The following is an 18174-nucleotide window of genomic DNA, read 5'->3' as shown; positions in this document are numbered from 1 at the left end:
ATTGCAGGCAAGCTGTCTACTGGGGTTGTAGTCTCTGAAGACTTGCCTGAGGCTACAAGATTCAATTCCAAGGTTTTTTCTGTTGACAGGAGGCTTCAGTTCCTTGCCACATGGGTCTCCATAGGAATGATCATGATGGATACTCTCAAATAAAGCAAGTGATCCAGGAGCAAGAGAATGCACTAAGAAGGAAACCAGTGTCTTTTATAACCTAAAATGGAGGTGATTTGCCCTCACTTTTGCTATATTATGATTCATATAGGTCAACTCTAGTAAAATGTAAGAGGGCTACACAAGAGTGAGAATACTGGAAAGTAGGAATTTGGGGGACCATCTTAGATCCCCCAACTACAATTGTATGTTTTTTCTTTTTTACATTAATTTTCATATACCAAACCCTGCATTTCTTGTATAAATTACTTTTTCTTGATATGTTACTTTTTTAATATTGTTGGATTTGATTTGCTAAAATTTTGTTCAGGTTCTGCATCTATGTTAATGAAGGATATTGGTCTATGGTTTTCCTGTAATGCTTTTGTCTGGTTTTGGTATGTTACCTTCACAGAGTAAGTTGGAAAGCATGTCTTTCCAATTTTTTGGAATAGTCTGTGTAGAATTGGTATGTTTTTTTCTCTAAATGTTTAGTAGAATTCATCACTGAAGCATTTATGCCTGAAGTTTGCTTTGTGTGAAGGTTTCTAATTCCAAATTTAATTTCATAAATAGGTGTAGGGCTATACGGGTTATCTTATATGATGACATCTGTATTGGTGTCTCTTCTCTCATTCCTGATATTGTAATTTGTGTATTTACTCTTTTTAATTTGATAAACTCTTGGCTAGAGGTTTGTCTATTTTATTATTATTATTTAAAGATTTGTTGTTGATAGCTTTTAAAAATAGATATTTATTTATTTATTTTGGCTGCACCAGGTCTTTGTTGCGGCATGTGGGATCTTCATTGTGGCATGTGGGATCTTTAGTTGCTGCATGCGAACTCTTAGTTGCAGCATGCATGCAGGATCTAGTTCCCTGACCAGGGATCGAACCCAGGACCCCTGCATTGGGAGCATGGAGTCTTACCCACTGGACCACCAGGGAAGTCCCTATTTTATTATTCTTTAAGGCTTTGGGTTTCACTGACTTTCTCTGCAGTTTATTCTGTTTACTTCATTGATTTCCATTTAGATCTTTAGTATATTATTTCTTCTCCTTTCTTTGCTTTTCTCTTTTCCTAGTTTTTAAATATGGAAACCGAGATCCTTTTTCTGATACCTTTTCTTTTGTTTAATGTGTTTAAAAAAAACAAACCACCTTCACCTAGCCATCAGTTCTGACAATTTTCTTCTGTTTCCTACTAAATTATTCATACATTTATATTTTATATTTCAGTCATGATCCACCTTGAGTTCATTTTTGTTTAAGGCATGAGGTTAGATTGATGTTAATTTCTTTTGCCTATGGATGTTCAATTGCTCCAGTATTATTTGTTGAAAAGACTTCCCTGCCTTCATTTACTTGATTTAGTTGGTTTGTCAAAAATCACTTGGTAAGTTTGGGTCTATTTCTGGATTCTCAGAATGGTTCAGAACAGAATAGTTCTATTGACCTATTTTTTTAAATTAATTAATTAATTAATTTATTTATGGCTGCGTTGGGTCTTCATTGCTGTGCACAGGCTTTCTCTAGTTGTGGCGAGTGGGGGCTACTCTTCATTGCAGTGCGTGGGCTTCTCATTGTGGTGGCTTCTCTTGTTGTGGAGCACAGGTTCTAGGTGCATGGGCTTCAGTAGCTGTGGCACACAGGCTCTAGAGTGTGAGTTGTGTGGTAAATGGGCTTAGTTGCTCCACGGCATGTGGGATCTTCCCAGACCAGGGCTCGAACCTGTGTCCCCTGCATTGGCAGGCAGATTCTTAACCACTGTGCCACCAGGGAAGTCCTTGACCTATGTTTTTAATCCCTGCATCAATATCATGTTATCCTATTTACTGTAGCTATATAACCCTTATCATCATGTAACCCTTAACACTAGGTAGGATGATTCCCCTCAAATGGGACCCCCTCCAACAAAGGCTCTAAAATATGTCAAATTTAAATCAACAGGCATATCTTTTAGTGCCCTCCAAGATTATTTCACTGTTGATGCCATGGCAACCTCTTCTCGTGTGTCCTGGAGTTTCTGGACCACCTATAATGGCCATAAGTTGCTTCAAGAGCTTCTGAAGCAAGAAGATGCCCCTCTTGGCCTCTGCTATACAGCACTGAAACAAAATGACTGACTACATACTGAGCTCTCCTGGAAACAGAGGTTCTCACAGACCTTGAGCCTGTGACCCTTCATACCCAGCTGCCAATTAGGCATTAGGTCATGGGAACAGTACCCCACAAGGTTGGCATGGCTACTGAGACCTCCTTAAGACAAGATGGAGCCAAACCTGGAATCTCTGGTATATTTTACCTCCAGGAGGGGGTGGTATCACCTTTCCTCAGTCCCTTGCCAGATGCCATAGTGCTGGAAGAGGTCACTCTTGCTCCAGACCCTTTGGCTACCTGGAGAGCCCCTTGGGATTAACTGAATGAACAGCAATGTGATTTCATAAACTGTACAAATGACACTATGAACCATCATAAAAATCGATGGTTTTAATTGTTTTTTTTAAACAGTGGAATGTTGCTACTTTCATTCCTTAGTCAGGATGACCCTGATAAAGGTTAGGACCTATGGATCAATACAATTGACTGAACTTCAGGCAGTCATTTTAGCACTAAATGTCCCAGCCAACAAATGGCCCAGTCATTTCATTTATTACAAACTGTTGGGCCATTGCCCCCATCAGGGTAAAAAAACTCTGGGAATCTCTTGCCTCAGAGATATCCAAAATATAAATCAAAATCACGTGTCTCTACATATACTAAGACCACGTGCAACCTTGCCAGGACACACCTTATTCCCTTTATTCCCTTTGGAGTTATAGACATTACTGATAAAAATCAAGGTACACATTTGAGTTCCCAGAATACACAATACTGGGTGTCCGGTAAAGCTTTTCAATAGGACTTTCATGTTTCTGATAAGTCTCACATAGCCAGCTTGACTGAGAGACATAATGGTCTGCTTGAGACAATTCAAATTCTAGTCCAGAAAATTGAGCCTAATGGGTTTCTCTTTTGCCCCAGGCCTTAATCTGTCTTTACAAATTGTCACTATTGTCCCCATTCTGTAAGGGCTAGAGGCCAGATTGAGGGTGCATATTCTCTGGGGACCCATTTGAACCTAAACTTCCACCAGAAAAGAAAATAAAAACAGCACATCAATTGCAGCTGTACAGACTTTTGACTGTCAAATAGAGAATATTTTTCTCTATTTTCTCTAACAGTCAAATAGAGAATATTTTCTATTTTATATTCAAAAGTTTCTCACCAGCACAAATTCTCTGATGCTGAACAATGTTTAAGCCATACAAAAAGGACTTCCTAAATTCCTTAAATTCTTAGGGCTTTACACCCATATGGTTTCTCTGATGTGCTTTAAGGGCTGAACTATATCTAAAGGTCTTTCCACATTCCTTACATTCAAAGGGTTTCTCACCTGTATGAACGCTCTGATGCCCAATAAGTTGTCCATGCACAATAAAGGCTTTCCCACATTCCTTACATTCATAGGATTTCTCACCAGTATGAATTCTTTGATGCTGAATGAGGTAAGAGCCAGAACTAAAGGCCTTCCCACATTCCTTACACTTACAGGGTTTCTCACCAGTATGGATTTTCCCATGTTGTACAAGGTATGAGGCACGACTAAAAGTTTTTCCACATTCCTTACATTCATAGAGTTTCTCATCAGTATGAACCCTCTGATGCACAGTAAGTTGATGGCGACTAATAAAAGCCTTGCCACATACCTGACATTCATAGGATTTCTCACCAGTATGAATTCTCTGATGCTGAACCAGGTATAAGCCAGTACTAAAGGCCTTGCTACACTTACACTCATAGGGTTTCTCACCCATATGAAGCCTTTCATGTTGAACAAGGTATGAGGCACAACTAAAGGCTTTCCCACATTTCTTGCATCCATAGGGCTTAACCCCTGCATAAATTCTCTGATGTGCATTAAGAAATGAACTAAGGGCTTCCCTGGTAGCGCAGTGGTTGAGGGTCTGCCTGCCGATGCAGGGGACATGGGTTCGTGCCCTGGTCTGGGAAGATCCCACATGCCGCAGAGCGGCTGGGCCCGTGAGCCATGGCCACTGAGCCTGCGCATCTGGAGCCTGTGCTCCGCAACGGAAGAGGCCACAACAGTGAGAGGTCCGCATACCACAAAAAAAAAAAAAAAAGAAAAGAAATGAACTAAGTCTAAAGGCCTTTACACATTCCTTGCATTCAAAGGGTTTCTCACCAGTATAAATACTCTGATGTTGAGTAAGTCGTCCATATAGTAAAGGCCTTGCCACATTCCTTACACTCATAGGGTTTCTCACCTGTATGAATTCTTTGATGTTTAACAAGGGGGGGAGCTAGTACTAAAGGCCTTCCCACATTTTTTACGTTCATAGGGTTTTTCACCAGTATGAATACTCTGATGCCGAATAAGCTTTCCATACACTATAAAAGCTTTCCCACATCCCTTACATTCATAGGACTTCTCACCATTATGGATTCATTGATGCTGAACAAGGTATGAGCTACTATAAAAAGCTTTTCCACATTCCCCACATTCATATGGTTTCTTACCAGGATGCAGACTCTGATGTACAGTAAATTGATGGCTACTGCTAAAGGTCTTCCCACATTCCTCACCTGCATATGGTTTCTCACCAGTATGAGTTCTTCCATGCTTAACAAAGGCTGAGCCTTTAATAAAAGCCTTCCCACATTCCTTACATTTATAGGATTTCTCACCAACATGCAGCCTCTGATGTACAGTGAGTTGATGTCCATTACTAAAGTTCTCCCCACATTCTTTACATTGGTAGGTTTTTTCACTAGAACATATTCTTTCATGTTGAACATGCTTTGAGACTTGACAGATAGTCTTCCCACATTTCTGACATTCAAATGGTTTCTCTCTATGAAGATTTCTCTGATGCAGAGCAAAAGATGCAAATTTTTCATAGGTGAGCATTTCTTTATAGCTGATTATCTCATCCTTCAACTGAAATTCTGAAAGAAAATTTAAAAACCCCAAATATTTTGTTTTCCTATATGAGAAAAACTGGATTTCAATAGAGTAAAAGAGACAAATTGAATAGAATCCATTAAAAATAAATAACCTAGGTAATACTAAAATACTGTTATGAAAGCCAAAAAAAAAAAAAAAGGTCAAGGAAGAATGCAGAGATGAATGAGAGTTTATGTAAAATAGGAAGGCTGGTGATTGGCTTCATTTCTGATCTTTAGATGTGGATAAGAATCTTTGAAGAGTTTGTTAAAAAATTGATGTTCAGGGCTTCCCTGGTGGCACAGTGGTTGAGAGTCCGCCTGCCGATGCAGGGGAACGGGTTCGTGCCCCGGTCTGGGAGGATCCCACATGCCGCGGAGCGGCTGGGCCCGTGAGCCATGGCCGCTGAACCTGCGTATCCGGAGCCTGTGCTCCTCAACGGGAGAGGCCACAACAGTGAGAGGCCCATGTACCGCAAAAAAAAAAAAAAACGAAACAAAAATTGATGTTCAAGGACCATCCCAGGCCCCATGAATCAGAATACACAGGGGACGTTCCTGGGCACTAACATTTCCAACATTTCTAACAAATGCTTCCGGTATAGATGAAATTTCATCCCCCTCCCACACCCCCACCCACCCCCAGTCGTTTCTCTTTACACTTAGGATAGAATCCATGTATCTTTCCATGAATAATATGGTCTCTGCTTACCTATCAGGCCTCATATCAAGTCATAATTCCTTTCTTTTGTTCCCTATTTACCTCACTACCCCGCTTCAGCACCTGGAATGTGTCACAAATTTTCTCATCTTTTGGTTCCATCTGCAGGTGGCGTCAACTCCCAAAAATCCTTTGGCATGTGTCGTTTGCAGACTGTAACTCTCTCATCCTGTATATGTTTAAGGTAAAATGTCACTTATCAGGAATACTGCAAACTGCTGAACTTGTCTAACGATGTCCATGCCTTTATTTTCTGTCCTAACGCTTCATTCCTGCCATTCCGACCTGTTTTCAATTGCATAATTATTTCTCTTTGTTATGATTTTTATTTCTCCCAAAACTCCCTGTGGTAGACAGCATTTTGGCCTTCATGTCCTTTGCCCTCACCACGCTTATGAAGATGATACATCACATGGAAAATAGTATATAATCAAGTTTACTAACTAGTTGATTTACTATAAGGAGATTATCCTGGATTCTCTGGAAAGGCCCTTCAAAGAGCTTTCTCTTGGCTCAGGGCAGAAGGGGAATCAGAGACGTTCAAAGTGTGAGAAGGACAAGACTTGCCAGCTGCTGGCTTGAAGACGGAGGTGGGCCACATGCAAAGTGTAAGAAGAAAATAAATTCTGCCAATAGCCAGGGAGCTGGGAAGAGGACCCCATGCCCTAAAGAACTGCAGTCATAGCTGGTACCTCGACTTAGCCATCACATGCTGAACTTCTGATCTATAGAACTATGTGATAATAAATAAGTGTAGTTTTAAGCTACTAAGTTTGTGGTAGTTTATCATACAGCAGGAGACAACTAATACACTCCCCAAGAGCAAGCCCAACCCCTGTTTCATTCAGCACAGAGCTATAACCCTCTGGCACACAGTAGGAACCGATTTCAAAAACAAAAAACAGAAAACAAATCCCTAGGCAAGAGAAATGAATTAAGATATTATTAAAAGACACTATTACAAAAAGAATTCACTGATAATGAAACTGAGGACCCTGTGGGGCTCCTGAACACAGAAGCCTTTTTATCCCCCATTTCTTGTAGGCAAGACTCCAGCCGCCATGACCTTCCCTGAGTTCCAAAGGGCAGATTCTGAGTGAAGAGCAATGTGAACATTCTTTGTATAATTTGCAACTTTTCTGTAAGCCTGAAATTATTTTTTAAAAATGTTTTATTCTGCTCAGGGTGATGGTTATGTGGATATCTGCCTTATAATAACTCATTAAGCTGTATATTTTAATGTGGTTGTTTGGTTTCTATCTTGTATTTAATAGACATTTAAAAAAATTAAAGTTGGAAAAACATAAATTAGATCATGGCTTCTAGTCACTTTCAGAAAATAATCCAAATTCCTGATAATTAACACATATATAACCTGGCCCTTTCTAACGTTCTACCTTTTTTCTTGTTACTCGCTCCTCATTAGTTATGTTTTACTCTGCTATTGCTTCTGAAGCACACAAAGCTCACTTCCACCTCAAGGAATTTACATTTGCTGTTCACTCTGCCTGGAATGTTCTACATAATCAGATAGCCTAAGCCCTTACTTCTTGTTCTTATCTCTGTCCAGTTACCACCACCTCAGAATATATAAATAAATCTAAATGCAAAAGAGGAGGTGAACGCAGTCAAATTAAAAACACAGCTGAAACCGGTTTTCAGGGCAGAAATAGAGACACGGATGTAGAGAACAAATGTATGGACACCAAGGCGGGAAAGTGGCCGGGGTGGTGGTGGTGGTGGGATGAACTGGGAGGCTGGGATTGACATATATACACTAATATGTATAAAATGGATAACTAATAAGAACCTGCTGTATAAAAAAATAAACAAAATAAAACTCAAAAATTAAAAAAAAACACAGCTGAAGTATTATACTGGGAAAGAGAATAAGCCTAATAAAGTGACTGGGAAATTTGATGAGAGTGAATGTTAAAATTGGTAAAGAGTTGGAAAATTTGGTGAGATATTCATCTTTCCCCCAAGTCTCAGGCCTTTGAAGGGTCTTCCAAACAACCTCTCAGAGATGTGCCTACTCCCTAACCACATGGGCTGTTTCCAGCAGTGATGGCTTCTCTACCCAACATACTCTTACTCACCTGTGTATTGTCTCCCTTGATCTTTCTTTACTATCATCCAGGGCTCTTTCCATTGTTCCAATAAGGTAATCACATGTGGTTTAGAACAGGAATGATGTGCTTACAAGATAAGAATGCCATATAATGAGAAATAAAGGATGAATTCAAAAATACTTTAAGCTTGTGTTAAATTTGTAATAAACTAAAGGTCAAAATGATTGCTAAGCACTACAGAGAAGAGAATGGCAAGAGGATTCAAGAATCCAGATAGGAGGGGAAAGGTCTTATTTTAAGTGAAATCTATGTACTTACCTACCTACCTACCTTCTGTGTCTTGACAGAAAGCATGACATTGTAACTGAGAACAAAGACTGTGGACCCAGAGCACCTGGGTTCAAATTCCTGGTTCTGCCATGTACTAGCTGTGCGACCTTGGATAACTCAAACTCACTGTGCTTCAGCATTCTCATCTAAAATGATTACTTATATTTGTATTTGATTTGTATCAACTGATTTTTTCCCCCCACAATCACCTTATGAAGTACTATGTTTATAAAGAGCTTAAAATAGTGACTGGTACACAGTTAGAACAATGCAAGTTATCAACATTATTATTATTTTTCTAAGAGAAAAAAGAAAGTTTCCTGAGACATCTATATTTATAATTCATTTAATCCTAAATGCAAAGCTCATGGATTATAAATTTTAACTACAAAATCAGGTAAATTGTTTTGGAAGAAATAAAATGATGTAATTTCAGCTTTAAATAATTTATGTTTATCTAATGCACCACTAAATAAATTGCACAGGCTCTTCAGATGGAACAAATCAGAACCTTTGTCTAGCTGTTTTGCCTGCAGGTGGGCTCACCATTTTGGGCATAAACACAACAGGAAATCTGACCTTTGTCAATATTTATAGAACACCCCAGGATTCTAATCCTGCCATTTCATCAGTTCCAACCTAACAAAGCTCAAACTACTTTGAGAACAGGGAGAAGAAATTACATTCACTTCTTAAGACAGCCCTAAAATGTACAACGAAGAAAGTATTTCAGGGAGCAGATTCTAATTTATTTGAGAGATGTAAACTTACCCAGAGAGACCAAGTTCCTATAGTTCTCCAACATCATATCTCTGTCCAAGTCCCTCTGAGTAGAATCCAGACTCTCCCACTCCTGCTGAGCGAAGGCTATGGCCACATCCCTGAATGTCACTGATCCCTGAAACTGCAAACCCACATATTTCTGGTGAAATTAAAGGAAATGTAGCCATAGCTAAGACCCGAGGCAGGCAAAAATTAAAAAAAAAAAAAAAAGAAAGAAAGAAAATGTTTTCAAGATGAAAGGAGAGGAAATAAAGAGTTCCAATGTAACAAAGTAGCAATAATACAGCAATCAAGTAGGCTGGTGGCTCATGATATAAGAAGTAAAGGAAGCAGATGCAAACTATTATATATAGGATGGATAAACAACAAGGTCCTACCGTATAGCACAGGGAACTATAAATATCCTGTGATAAATCATAATGGAAAAGAATATGAAAAGAATATATGTATAACTGAGTCACTTTGCTGTATAGCAGAAATTAACACAACACTGTAAATCAACTATACTTCAATAAAATTTTTAACAAAAGTAAGTGAAGCAGAATATCTTCATGTTCTAGAAGAATCCTGTGCTATGGACAAAATTTCCTGTTACATTGTGGCATACCACAATACTCCAGAGCTATTGGGAAATGGATAAAATAATCCAAGTTTCTTTGTTAAATAAGAGTATACACAAAGACACTGCCTGCTAGGTGCCCCAATACATTCTCAAGAACTATTAGTCTCTACGTTATTTTCCCTTTAAGAGAAAAGGTTTGGGGTTTTTTTCAAGCATAAAAATCTCTATTTTAGAAAATAGATATTATACAACTTTGTTAATTCCTCAAGCTTCAAGATCATTATGTCGGATCATATCATAAGCATTTTTCCTTGTATTGATAAATATATTTTTCATGATGGCATAAAAGTACATCTCAGGGATACAAATATCAGAGTTTGTAATTATTTTATATTTATATGAGATTGGACCAAATGCCCCAGGTTTCCCCGGTTCTGGTAATCTATGTTAACCTACTACTTATGATAATATGCTTATTAGTATATTGTCATGCAACATTCCTCACTCCACACTTTGTCTGTTCTTCAGTTAGTGGATAATGATGCAGATGATTCAGAATCAAAAGTAAGTCACCCAAGTCCAGCAGGTCCCATTCCACAACAAAACTGACCTAGTACCACTCTCTCAGGCATCACCTGGCAAGAACCATGCTATCAATGTTTCCATGTCACAATCACATCTCTAATGTGTCCCTAAAAGCCTTACAGAGCATGTGAGCTCATCATATTAAGACTGAGACCAATCAATACAAAATCCCATCTTATCAGGTCTGTGAAAAATGTTTAATTTTCTGATGTATGGTAAAAATGAGGCCAGTATCTCGAACTCACCAAACCAGAGACTGACATAAGAAACTCAAATAATTTTCTCGTGGGACTTCATATTTTCACTGCTCCATCACAGCCCTTCAGCAAAGACATATCACATAGGACCTGTTCAGTAATTTGCTCAGTGAATTCATGAACACCAATTAGAAAAGGACATCTCATAAGGAGGAAGCAGTTATTTGGCACTGTTTCACTAGGAGGAATCAGGAAGCGGGTAATTAGATGGCGCTCTATTAGGAAGAACACTGTAGGTTAATGAATGACAATTATCTATGTAATCTAAAAATCCCAATATTTCAAGGAGAAACAACAACTTACTTGGGCCATGTTATCAGAAATGTAAGAACTGATCAGTCTTCCTTGGGCTTCTTCTATCCGAAGGGTTCAAATTCTAGAAAATTCAGAGCTGAGAGACGAAAAGGAGGCTTTAGTGTTCCCCATAACTTCGGCCAATAAAACTTGTCCCCCCATTTCAGCTTCCAAACTATGACACAACCGCCCTCACATAACATTTTGTGGAAGAACAGAGGGATTCCGGATAAATCTAAACCCAGTGAACCAAGCTGTAAACAGCTGGTTGCAGAACAACAGCACTTCTTCAGTGAAGCCAGAATCAGACACTTCTGTAGGTTTTCTGGCTAAGTCTCCATTTTGGGAAGGCTCCTGTGGATGGTAAGATTGGGCTGCACAGTTCTGTTGTGAACAGATTCTCCTCCCTCCATTCCTACATTCTAACCAAAAAAGAGACCATATCACCCAAACCAGAACTTCCTTTGTGGCTTCAGGATAAGATCAAACCACCTGAGAGGGAAAATATAGATGATATTGATCTGACATTTACAAACATCTCAGTGGCTCAGTTTTCTCATCATTAAAATAGGGATAAGAATATCAGCAACTACATATGGTTATCTTGCAGAATAATAAGAAAATTCAGTTAAAACACGTACTAGAATAGAATAATTGCTTAACACGGGTTAGCTATTTAAGAACATTACATGCCTCTTATTTCATTTTTATTATTTTTAATGAACATTCTGTATTTTTATTTGCTCAATCTGACAACTAACTTGGAAGTATTGCCTTTTTTGTTTGTTTTGGCCGCGCAGCACAGCCTGCGGGATCCTAGTTCCCCGACCAAGGATTGAACTTAGGCCTTGCCAGCGAAAGGGCTGAGTCCTAACCACTGGAGTGCCGGGGAACTCCCTCAGTTTTATAAAAGTAAAACTTTGTTTCCAATTTTTGCTTATCTCTGGCATGCTTTTTTTTTTTTTTTTTTTAGTTGCTTGGAATCAGCTTTTCTTTAGGAAATCTTCTAGGGACAATTCTGACATATTTAAAATAACTGTTCACAGAGATGCAATCCACATGCGCATTCCAACAAATCCATGAATCAGCAATCAGAATGACAAGCTGTCTTGTATTCTATCTAAAACATTTAGAGGCTGGCCTTAGGAATGCAACTCTTCTTTTAAAAAATAGCAGAAACTATTCTCTGACATTTAAATTTCCCCTTTAATTTCTTCGTAGAAATTACAGAGAGAGGCACCATTCTGCAATAAGATGCAAAACTACAATAATTCACAAAGGTTGAATCTCGTTCTTTCTGAGCAATACGGAGACTGATGTAAATGTTTAGAGCCAATATCATCTTATTCTCTTTTCTTATATAAAATTATCACTGGAAAAGTAATTTGAACAACAGATCCTTGGAAGTCATTTTTCCTGCTCTAAAATTCCAATCTCCAGATCAATTATGTGCCTTCCTGCCGGGAAACTTCATACAGGGGCTCAATAACCGACCTCCTTCTGGGGACCAGCTGTCTGGGGCAGACCCTTGTGGCTGGGAGGGGAATGGGGCAGGTGGCAGCAGGCACCTGCAACACGGGTCCCAGTGGCACACCTCTCAGCTGAGAATCCAAGTTCACAGGGAGGTCCTGGCTCCAATCTTCGCGGACTCACACCCGCACTCTCTCTCACAAATTACCCTCCCTCCCCTGACCGGAGCAGCCCTGCCTCCAAGCCAGGAGCGCCTCGTCCACCCTCCCACTGCCCGCCTGGCAGGGTCCGGGGTCCGCACCGGCCCGCACGCCCCGCACTCACTGCTTCCCTTCCCGGAACCCAGACCCAGTTACCCGGTGGTGCTGGTCCGAGTCTGCAGAGCTCTCCCCCGAGGCCGGGCTCTGACTTTTTCCTTACAGAAGTCCACAGCTCGCTGCCGCGCCGACAATCACAAACGACAGGGGGAAAGGCAGAGGTCTAGATTGCCCCGGCGGCCTGTGGAAAATGTAGTCCGGAGTGGTGAAACCTGAGTACGTGCGCGGCCCGCCGCCTAGACAACCGCTAATCCCGCGCCCCATCGGCAGTGGGAGTTCGCAGGCACAGGCTGACACCAGGCCCTGACTCTGCCCACCTTAGAGGCTGGGTTTAATGGGTTGGTCCTCCCGGAGTGAAGAAGGAGAATTGTACTCCAGGGAAGGCGGAGTTGAGGACACAGGAGTTGACGATCGCTTGAAGCCTAAAGAAGAGAGCCAACCCAGGACATTACCATACCAGACCCCCCAAACCATAATAATATATACTAAAATGTGTTATTACTTTAACATAAAAATATGAAAAATAGGTATTTGAAATTACTTATCGTTCTGTATTGTTTACTTTTCCGTTACAGAAATGCTATTATTTTTTTTTTTTTTTTTTTTTTTTTGCGGTACGCGGGCCTCTCACTGTTGTGGTCTCTCCCATTGCGGAGCACAGGCTCCGGACGCTCAGGCTCAGCAGCCATGGCTCACAGGCCCAGCCGCTCCGCGGCACGTGGTATCTTCCCGGACTGGGGCACGAACCCGCGTCCCCTGCATCGGCAGGCGGACTCTCAACCACTGCGCCACCAGGGAAGCCCAGAAATGCTATTATTAAATAGAACATCAGTAGAACTAATAGTGGCAATTAGTAGTAATAGTAAGACAGATTAAACAGGTGTGTGAGACAAATGGTTCTGTCCTCTGATACAGCATTTTAACTTTTTATTAGATATTAGATATTTAAATTTTGTACACTGTATTATGTGTGTGTATATATATATTTATTTATTTATTGGCTGCACGGCTTGCAGGATCTCAGTTCCCCAACCAGGGACTGAACCCGGGTCACAGCAGTGAAAGTCCAGAATCCTAAACACTAGGCCACTATGGAACTCCCTATGTATTCTTTAGATTCCTAAATGTAAGAAAATTTAAGAGTGTTGGGCTAATTAAACAGATGTCATCTTTATTTAAAAGAAATGTTTCTTTCTGTTCCATGGTACATTAAGATATTTTTACTCTTTCTGTTTCTTTTTCCAGTGCAACTTCTCTGAACTACCTGTAGCCTTTATGACACTCTTCTTTTCTTCTATACAGTGGTAAAACTGAGTACAGTCAAACATAAAACTCACTTTGACTCGCAGATTTGGTCTTATCAAGCCCGCGTGACACTCATTCTTGCCGTCAACCCAATGTTATGACATCAAGCAAAATATCATCTCAACAAAGTATTTGCATATGGAATACTTAGGATTTTACTTAGTTTCCAGTGCTCCAAAAGTGTCCTTCCACTTTGTATCTACAGGCTTTTTTGGTCAAGTAACTGTTTGCTGGCCAGAGCCTTTACATCAGCAGTCCCCAACCCCTGGGCCACTGACCAGTATGGTCCGTGGCCTGTTAGGCACCGGGCCACACAGCAGGAGGTGAGCAGCGTGCTAGTGAGCAAAGCTTCATCTGTATTTACAACTCCCCAACAACTCCCCATCGCTCACGTTACCGCCTGAGCTCCGCCTCCTCTCAGCATTATGGTGAGTTGTATAATTATTTCATTATATACTACAATGTAATAATGATAGAAATAAAGTGCACAATAAATGTAATGCACTTGAACCATCCTGAAACCACACCCCCCACCCCGGTCTGTGGAAAAATTGTCTTCCATGAAAACAGTCCCTGGTGCCAAAAAAGTTGGGGACCACCGCTTTACATTTGTAAGTTAACTGTATATGCTACTCATGTCTGAAATGCCCATCATTTTTAAACACTCTGAAGCATACTGGATGTCAATGGAAGTTAAGCCTCTTTTTCTCAGGGAAAATGGCATTAAATCACGGAGGCAGTATGAACTTGTGAAATCGAAGTTGGAGTCCACATAGGTAGCGTCATGCATTCATCAACCACTTATTGAACATCGGCTGCGGGCCTGCCTGTTCTAGTCTTGCAGACAGAGTGGTGAAGAGTAGCTCATGTTCCAGGGTTGAAGACAGAGCCACAAAAAGGAACTAAATAAATGACCAAGATAATATCAGATGACCATAAAGGTTCTGAAGACAACCAAATAGAGTGAAGAGATTAAAGAGACCTGGAGTGACTCTGCATGGGGCAACCAGGGAAGGCCTCTTTGAGGATGGGATGCTAGAACAAGGCAGGGATTAAAGTGAGGGAGCCAAATGGAAGATAAATAAACAAAAAGAAAAGGTCTTGATGATGATCATGGCTATGATGAATATCAACAGGGCTTTGTGCTAGAGAGTAACCCAGGTCCTGTTATGTGTTTATACTCTATGGGACAGAATACTTCTACATACTATCATTATGGAGTATTTTAAAAGGCTAACTTTTCAAATGTAAATAAATGTCTTATAATAAAATAAATGTGGATTCTCTGTCAGTGGGAAGCCATATCCTTTTGCCATAAATAGATGGCAACTACAAAGATAAATCCAGTAAATTTCTTGACTTCCAGACTACCCAGGGGCCCTCCTGCTGCAGCAGAGATGCAACAATTCTAAAGATGCTGCTTCTCCTACTGTGCCTTTGCCCTTGAGGGTTTTGCCAATTCTCCCAGCCCAAGAAGGCCCCAGGACAGGATTCTTCCCCAGATGAGCCCTGAAGTTCATTGAAGTCCTCCGAGAAGCTGTTCCCTTGGAAAAGCATGAACACCGATGCTCCCTGGGATTCACTGGGCACTGGGAACATAAATCACACGTGTAATTTTATCAGGTCCCCTCAACCCAGGAGAAGGAATTGTCACTATTTCCTTGTTAGACCGAAGAAAATGGAGTCTAAAGGCAGCAAGAGGACTTAAGATTAGAACCAGCAATAGGGACCTCTCCATACACCCCCTGGATTCAGGACCCTGGGCGGGAGTGATGCCCTTCCCAGGTCTCCAGACTCATCAAATGTTTCTGAGTGCCCACTTCTTATCTTCTGCTTTGTCTGGACCAAACTTTAATCAGGCTTTTCTCCACCCACTGGCCTTTAAACTCTGGTTCAACCTCCAGCCATTAGCAAGCACTAGAAGGCTGAATATGTACCCCTGCACTTGCCCCCACCCCCATCAGCTTATCCTGAGAATCAACTGAGAAGAGCAAGACAACTTTCCTATCAAACTGCTGCTGACCATGCTCCCCCTTGCTTGCCCAATGTCCCTTTAAATTTTCTGCTTTTGCTTACCCCTCCCTATAAAAGAAAAGCTTTTATTCTGTTCAGATGCTTGCAGACTTCTATATGTATATTTATTTATTTATTTATTTGTGTTTGGTTGTGCCGGGTCTTAGTTGCGGCAGGCAGGCTCCTTAGTTGTGGCATGCACGTGGGATCTACTTCCCTGACCAGGGATCAAACCCAGGCCCCCTGCATTGGGAGCACAGAGTCCTAACCACTGCACCACCAGGGAAGTCCCTGCTTGCAGATTTCTGAGATCGAGTTCTCTCTATCACTGGGCAATCTTTTTGAATAGTCTCTCCTTATTGAAGTCTGTATTTGTTTCTATTCAACAAGAACAGGGAGAGGGGAAGTCTCAGACAGCATAAATCCCTATACTGTGCACCAGGACCAAGAAAGTGGGAGCTCAAGAGTGTGAGGGGCCTTGTGGGCAGAATGAGGTAGTGAGAGGCAGGCGAATGGAGCAGGTCCTTCAACTCAACAGACCACTTCATCCCTGCTCTGGATGGGAGTCTCAGTGCCCCTGCTCCACTAAGATTAAGTTTCACACAAGAGGGGCTTCCCTGGTGGTGCAGTGGTTAAGAATCCGCCTGCCAATGCAGCAGACACGGGTTCAAGCCCTGGTCTGGGAAGATCCCACATGCTGCAGAGCAACTAAGCCTGCGAGCCACAACTACTGAGCCCACGTGCCACAACTACTGAAGCCCACGTGCCTAGAGCCTGTGCTCTGCAACAAGAGAAGCCACCGCAATGAGAAGCCTGTGCACTGCAATGAAGAGTAGCCCCCGCTCGCCACCACTAGAGAAAGCCTGTGCGCAGCAACAAAGACCCAACACAGCCAAAAATAAATAAATAAAATAAATTTATTAAAAAAAAAAAAGATTCACACAAGACTCAGGGCGCCACCCAGGGGCAGGGGTGGGGGACAGGGGGGAGGGGGAGGAGGAAGAAGGGAGCTCAACCCAGTCAGGGGTCAAGAGTCTCAGGAAACTGAAGACGTCAGTGGGGGATATTGCTTGTACGGGGGCGTAGTGATGGGTCTCATCTTCGTTACCCAGCCCAGCTCTCCTGTCCCCACGGCAGGTGTAGACCCACCAGTCCCCAGCTAAATGACCTAAATGCCAGAAGTCCCATCCCCACTCCTACAGGCTACAAAAATACACTCCCCATCTGGGCTATGATTGGTCCACACCCAGGTCGATGCCCAGGATTCTTAGTAATGCAGTTTTTGTGGGGCATCCTACCAAGCTATGTGTTGCCAGACGCAGTGAGGCCAAACAAAAGGCTAGAATTTGGGGCAGAGAAAGGTTCATTAGTCGAGGAGGTGCCAACTTCGAAGATGGGAGACCTACACTCGTCTCAAATCCATCTTGCTGGCTGGCCAGGGCGCAAGGTTTCTTTCCCGTTGCGGAGCGCAGGCTCCGCGCGCGCAGGCTTCGCGCGCGCAGGCTCCGCGCGCGCAGGCTCCGCGGCCATGGCTCACGGGCCCAGCTGCTCCGTGGCATGTGGGATCTTCCCGGACCGGGGCACGAACCTGTGTCCCCTACATCGGCAGGCGGACTCTCAACCACTGCGCCACCAGGGAAGCCCAAGGGCACAACATTTTTAAAGGCAAAAAGGTAAAGGGCAGGGAGTCTTTGTGAGTTCAGCTTCCTGATAAGACCTCATCTGCAGACTTCCCAGGACTGTCTTGTGACTCCATGTGTTACTGGTGAATATAATTGATCTATGTGCTCCTGCAAAGCAAACTAGTAAATCATGGTCTTGTGATCCCTTAACTTCTTTCTAGGCGAGAGCAAAAGCAATGGTTGAGGCATTTTATTATTCACTTAGAGCCTTCCTGATGGTTCAGGAGTTTTCAGTTCTTGATTGACGCTCCTGGTGTCATCAATTTTAAGTCCACTTGGGGGCAGCTGGTTAAAGCCACAGGATGTTATCTTAGCAGTTTGGGGTCATAAATCAAGGCATTTGTTTCAGCTAACAATCATGGAAAGACTATGTTGGGCTTGCTTTTCCTTTGTTTCTGCATTCTCTCACTTCCCTGGTTAGTAACAGTTTGACTTTGTTCTTTGGAATTCAGGGAAGGCCTAGGAGACTAAAGCCTTTTTCTACAAACAAGAAATTGGGATGTGGAAAGGCTTTTATACCCCGGGGTCCTGTACAGTTTCACTAGGGGAGAACTTGTAGTTTCTGGAAAAGGCCAGCAGGCACCAGGAGGGTCCCTGGGGAAAATGTCTCCAGATTACACCTAG

General features: G+C 41.9%; 2 protein-coding genes across 5 annotated transcripts in view; one reads left to right on the top strand and one right to left on the bottom strand.

The window, feature by feature from the left end:
- Positions 1-6064, top strand: part of ZNF792 (zinc finger protein 792) — a 29359-nt gene extending 23295 nt beyond the window's left edge. For 2 of the 4 annotated variants that reach the window (XM_027078930.1, XM_027078931.1), the window contains exon 6: positions 90-855. In XM_027078930.1, the coding sequence (XP_026934731.1) occupies positions 90-124 (35 nt within the window). In that variant the 3' untranslated portion in view covers positions 125-855. Of the gene's footprint in view, positions 1-89; positions 856-932; positions 975-5988 lie in introns of those variants that run through there. The other 2 variants (XR_003427261.1, XM_027078932.1) reach the window with 2 other exon arrangements.
- ZNF30 (zinc finger protein 30) overlaps positions 3395-18174 on the bottom strand; it is a 73982-nt gene continuing 59202 nt past the window's right edge. Inside the window, 6 exon segments of the mRNA XM_027079929.1 lie at positions 3395-4131; positions 4351-4436; positions 4438-4511; positions 4513-5162; positions 7980-8078; positions 9054-9204. Of these exon segments, the coding sequence (XP_026935730.1) occupies positions 3395-4131; positions 4351-4436; positions 4438-4511; positions 4513-5162; positions 7980-8078; positions 9054-9204 (1797 nt within the window).

Source organism: Aethalodelphis obliquidens, unplaced genomic scaffold (assembly GCF_003676395.1).
Source record: "Aethalodelphis obliquidens isolate GAN/ISIS:26980383/991018 unplaced genomic scaffold, ASM367639v1 scaffold43, whole genome shotgun sequence".
Lineage (NCBI taxonomy): Eukaryota > Metazoa > Chordata > Mammalia > Artiodactyla > Delphinidae > Aethalodelphis > Aethalodelphis obliquidens.
The sequence above is the reverse complement of the archived record's forward strand: the minus strand, read 5'-3'. Positions and strand labels throughout refer to the sequence as shown.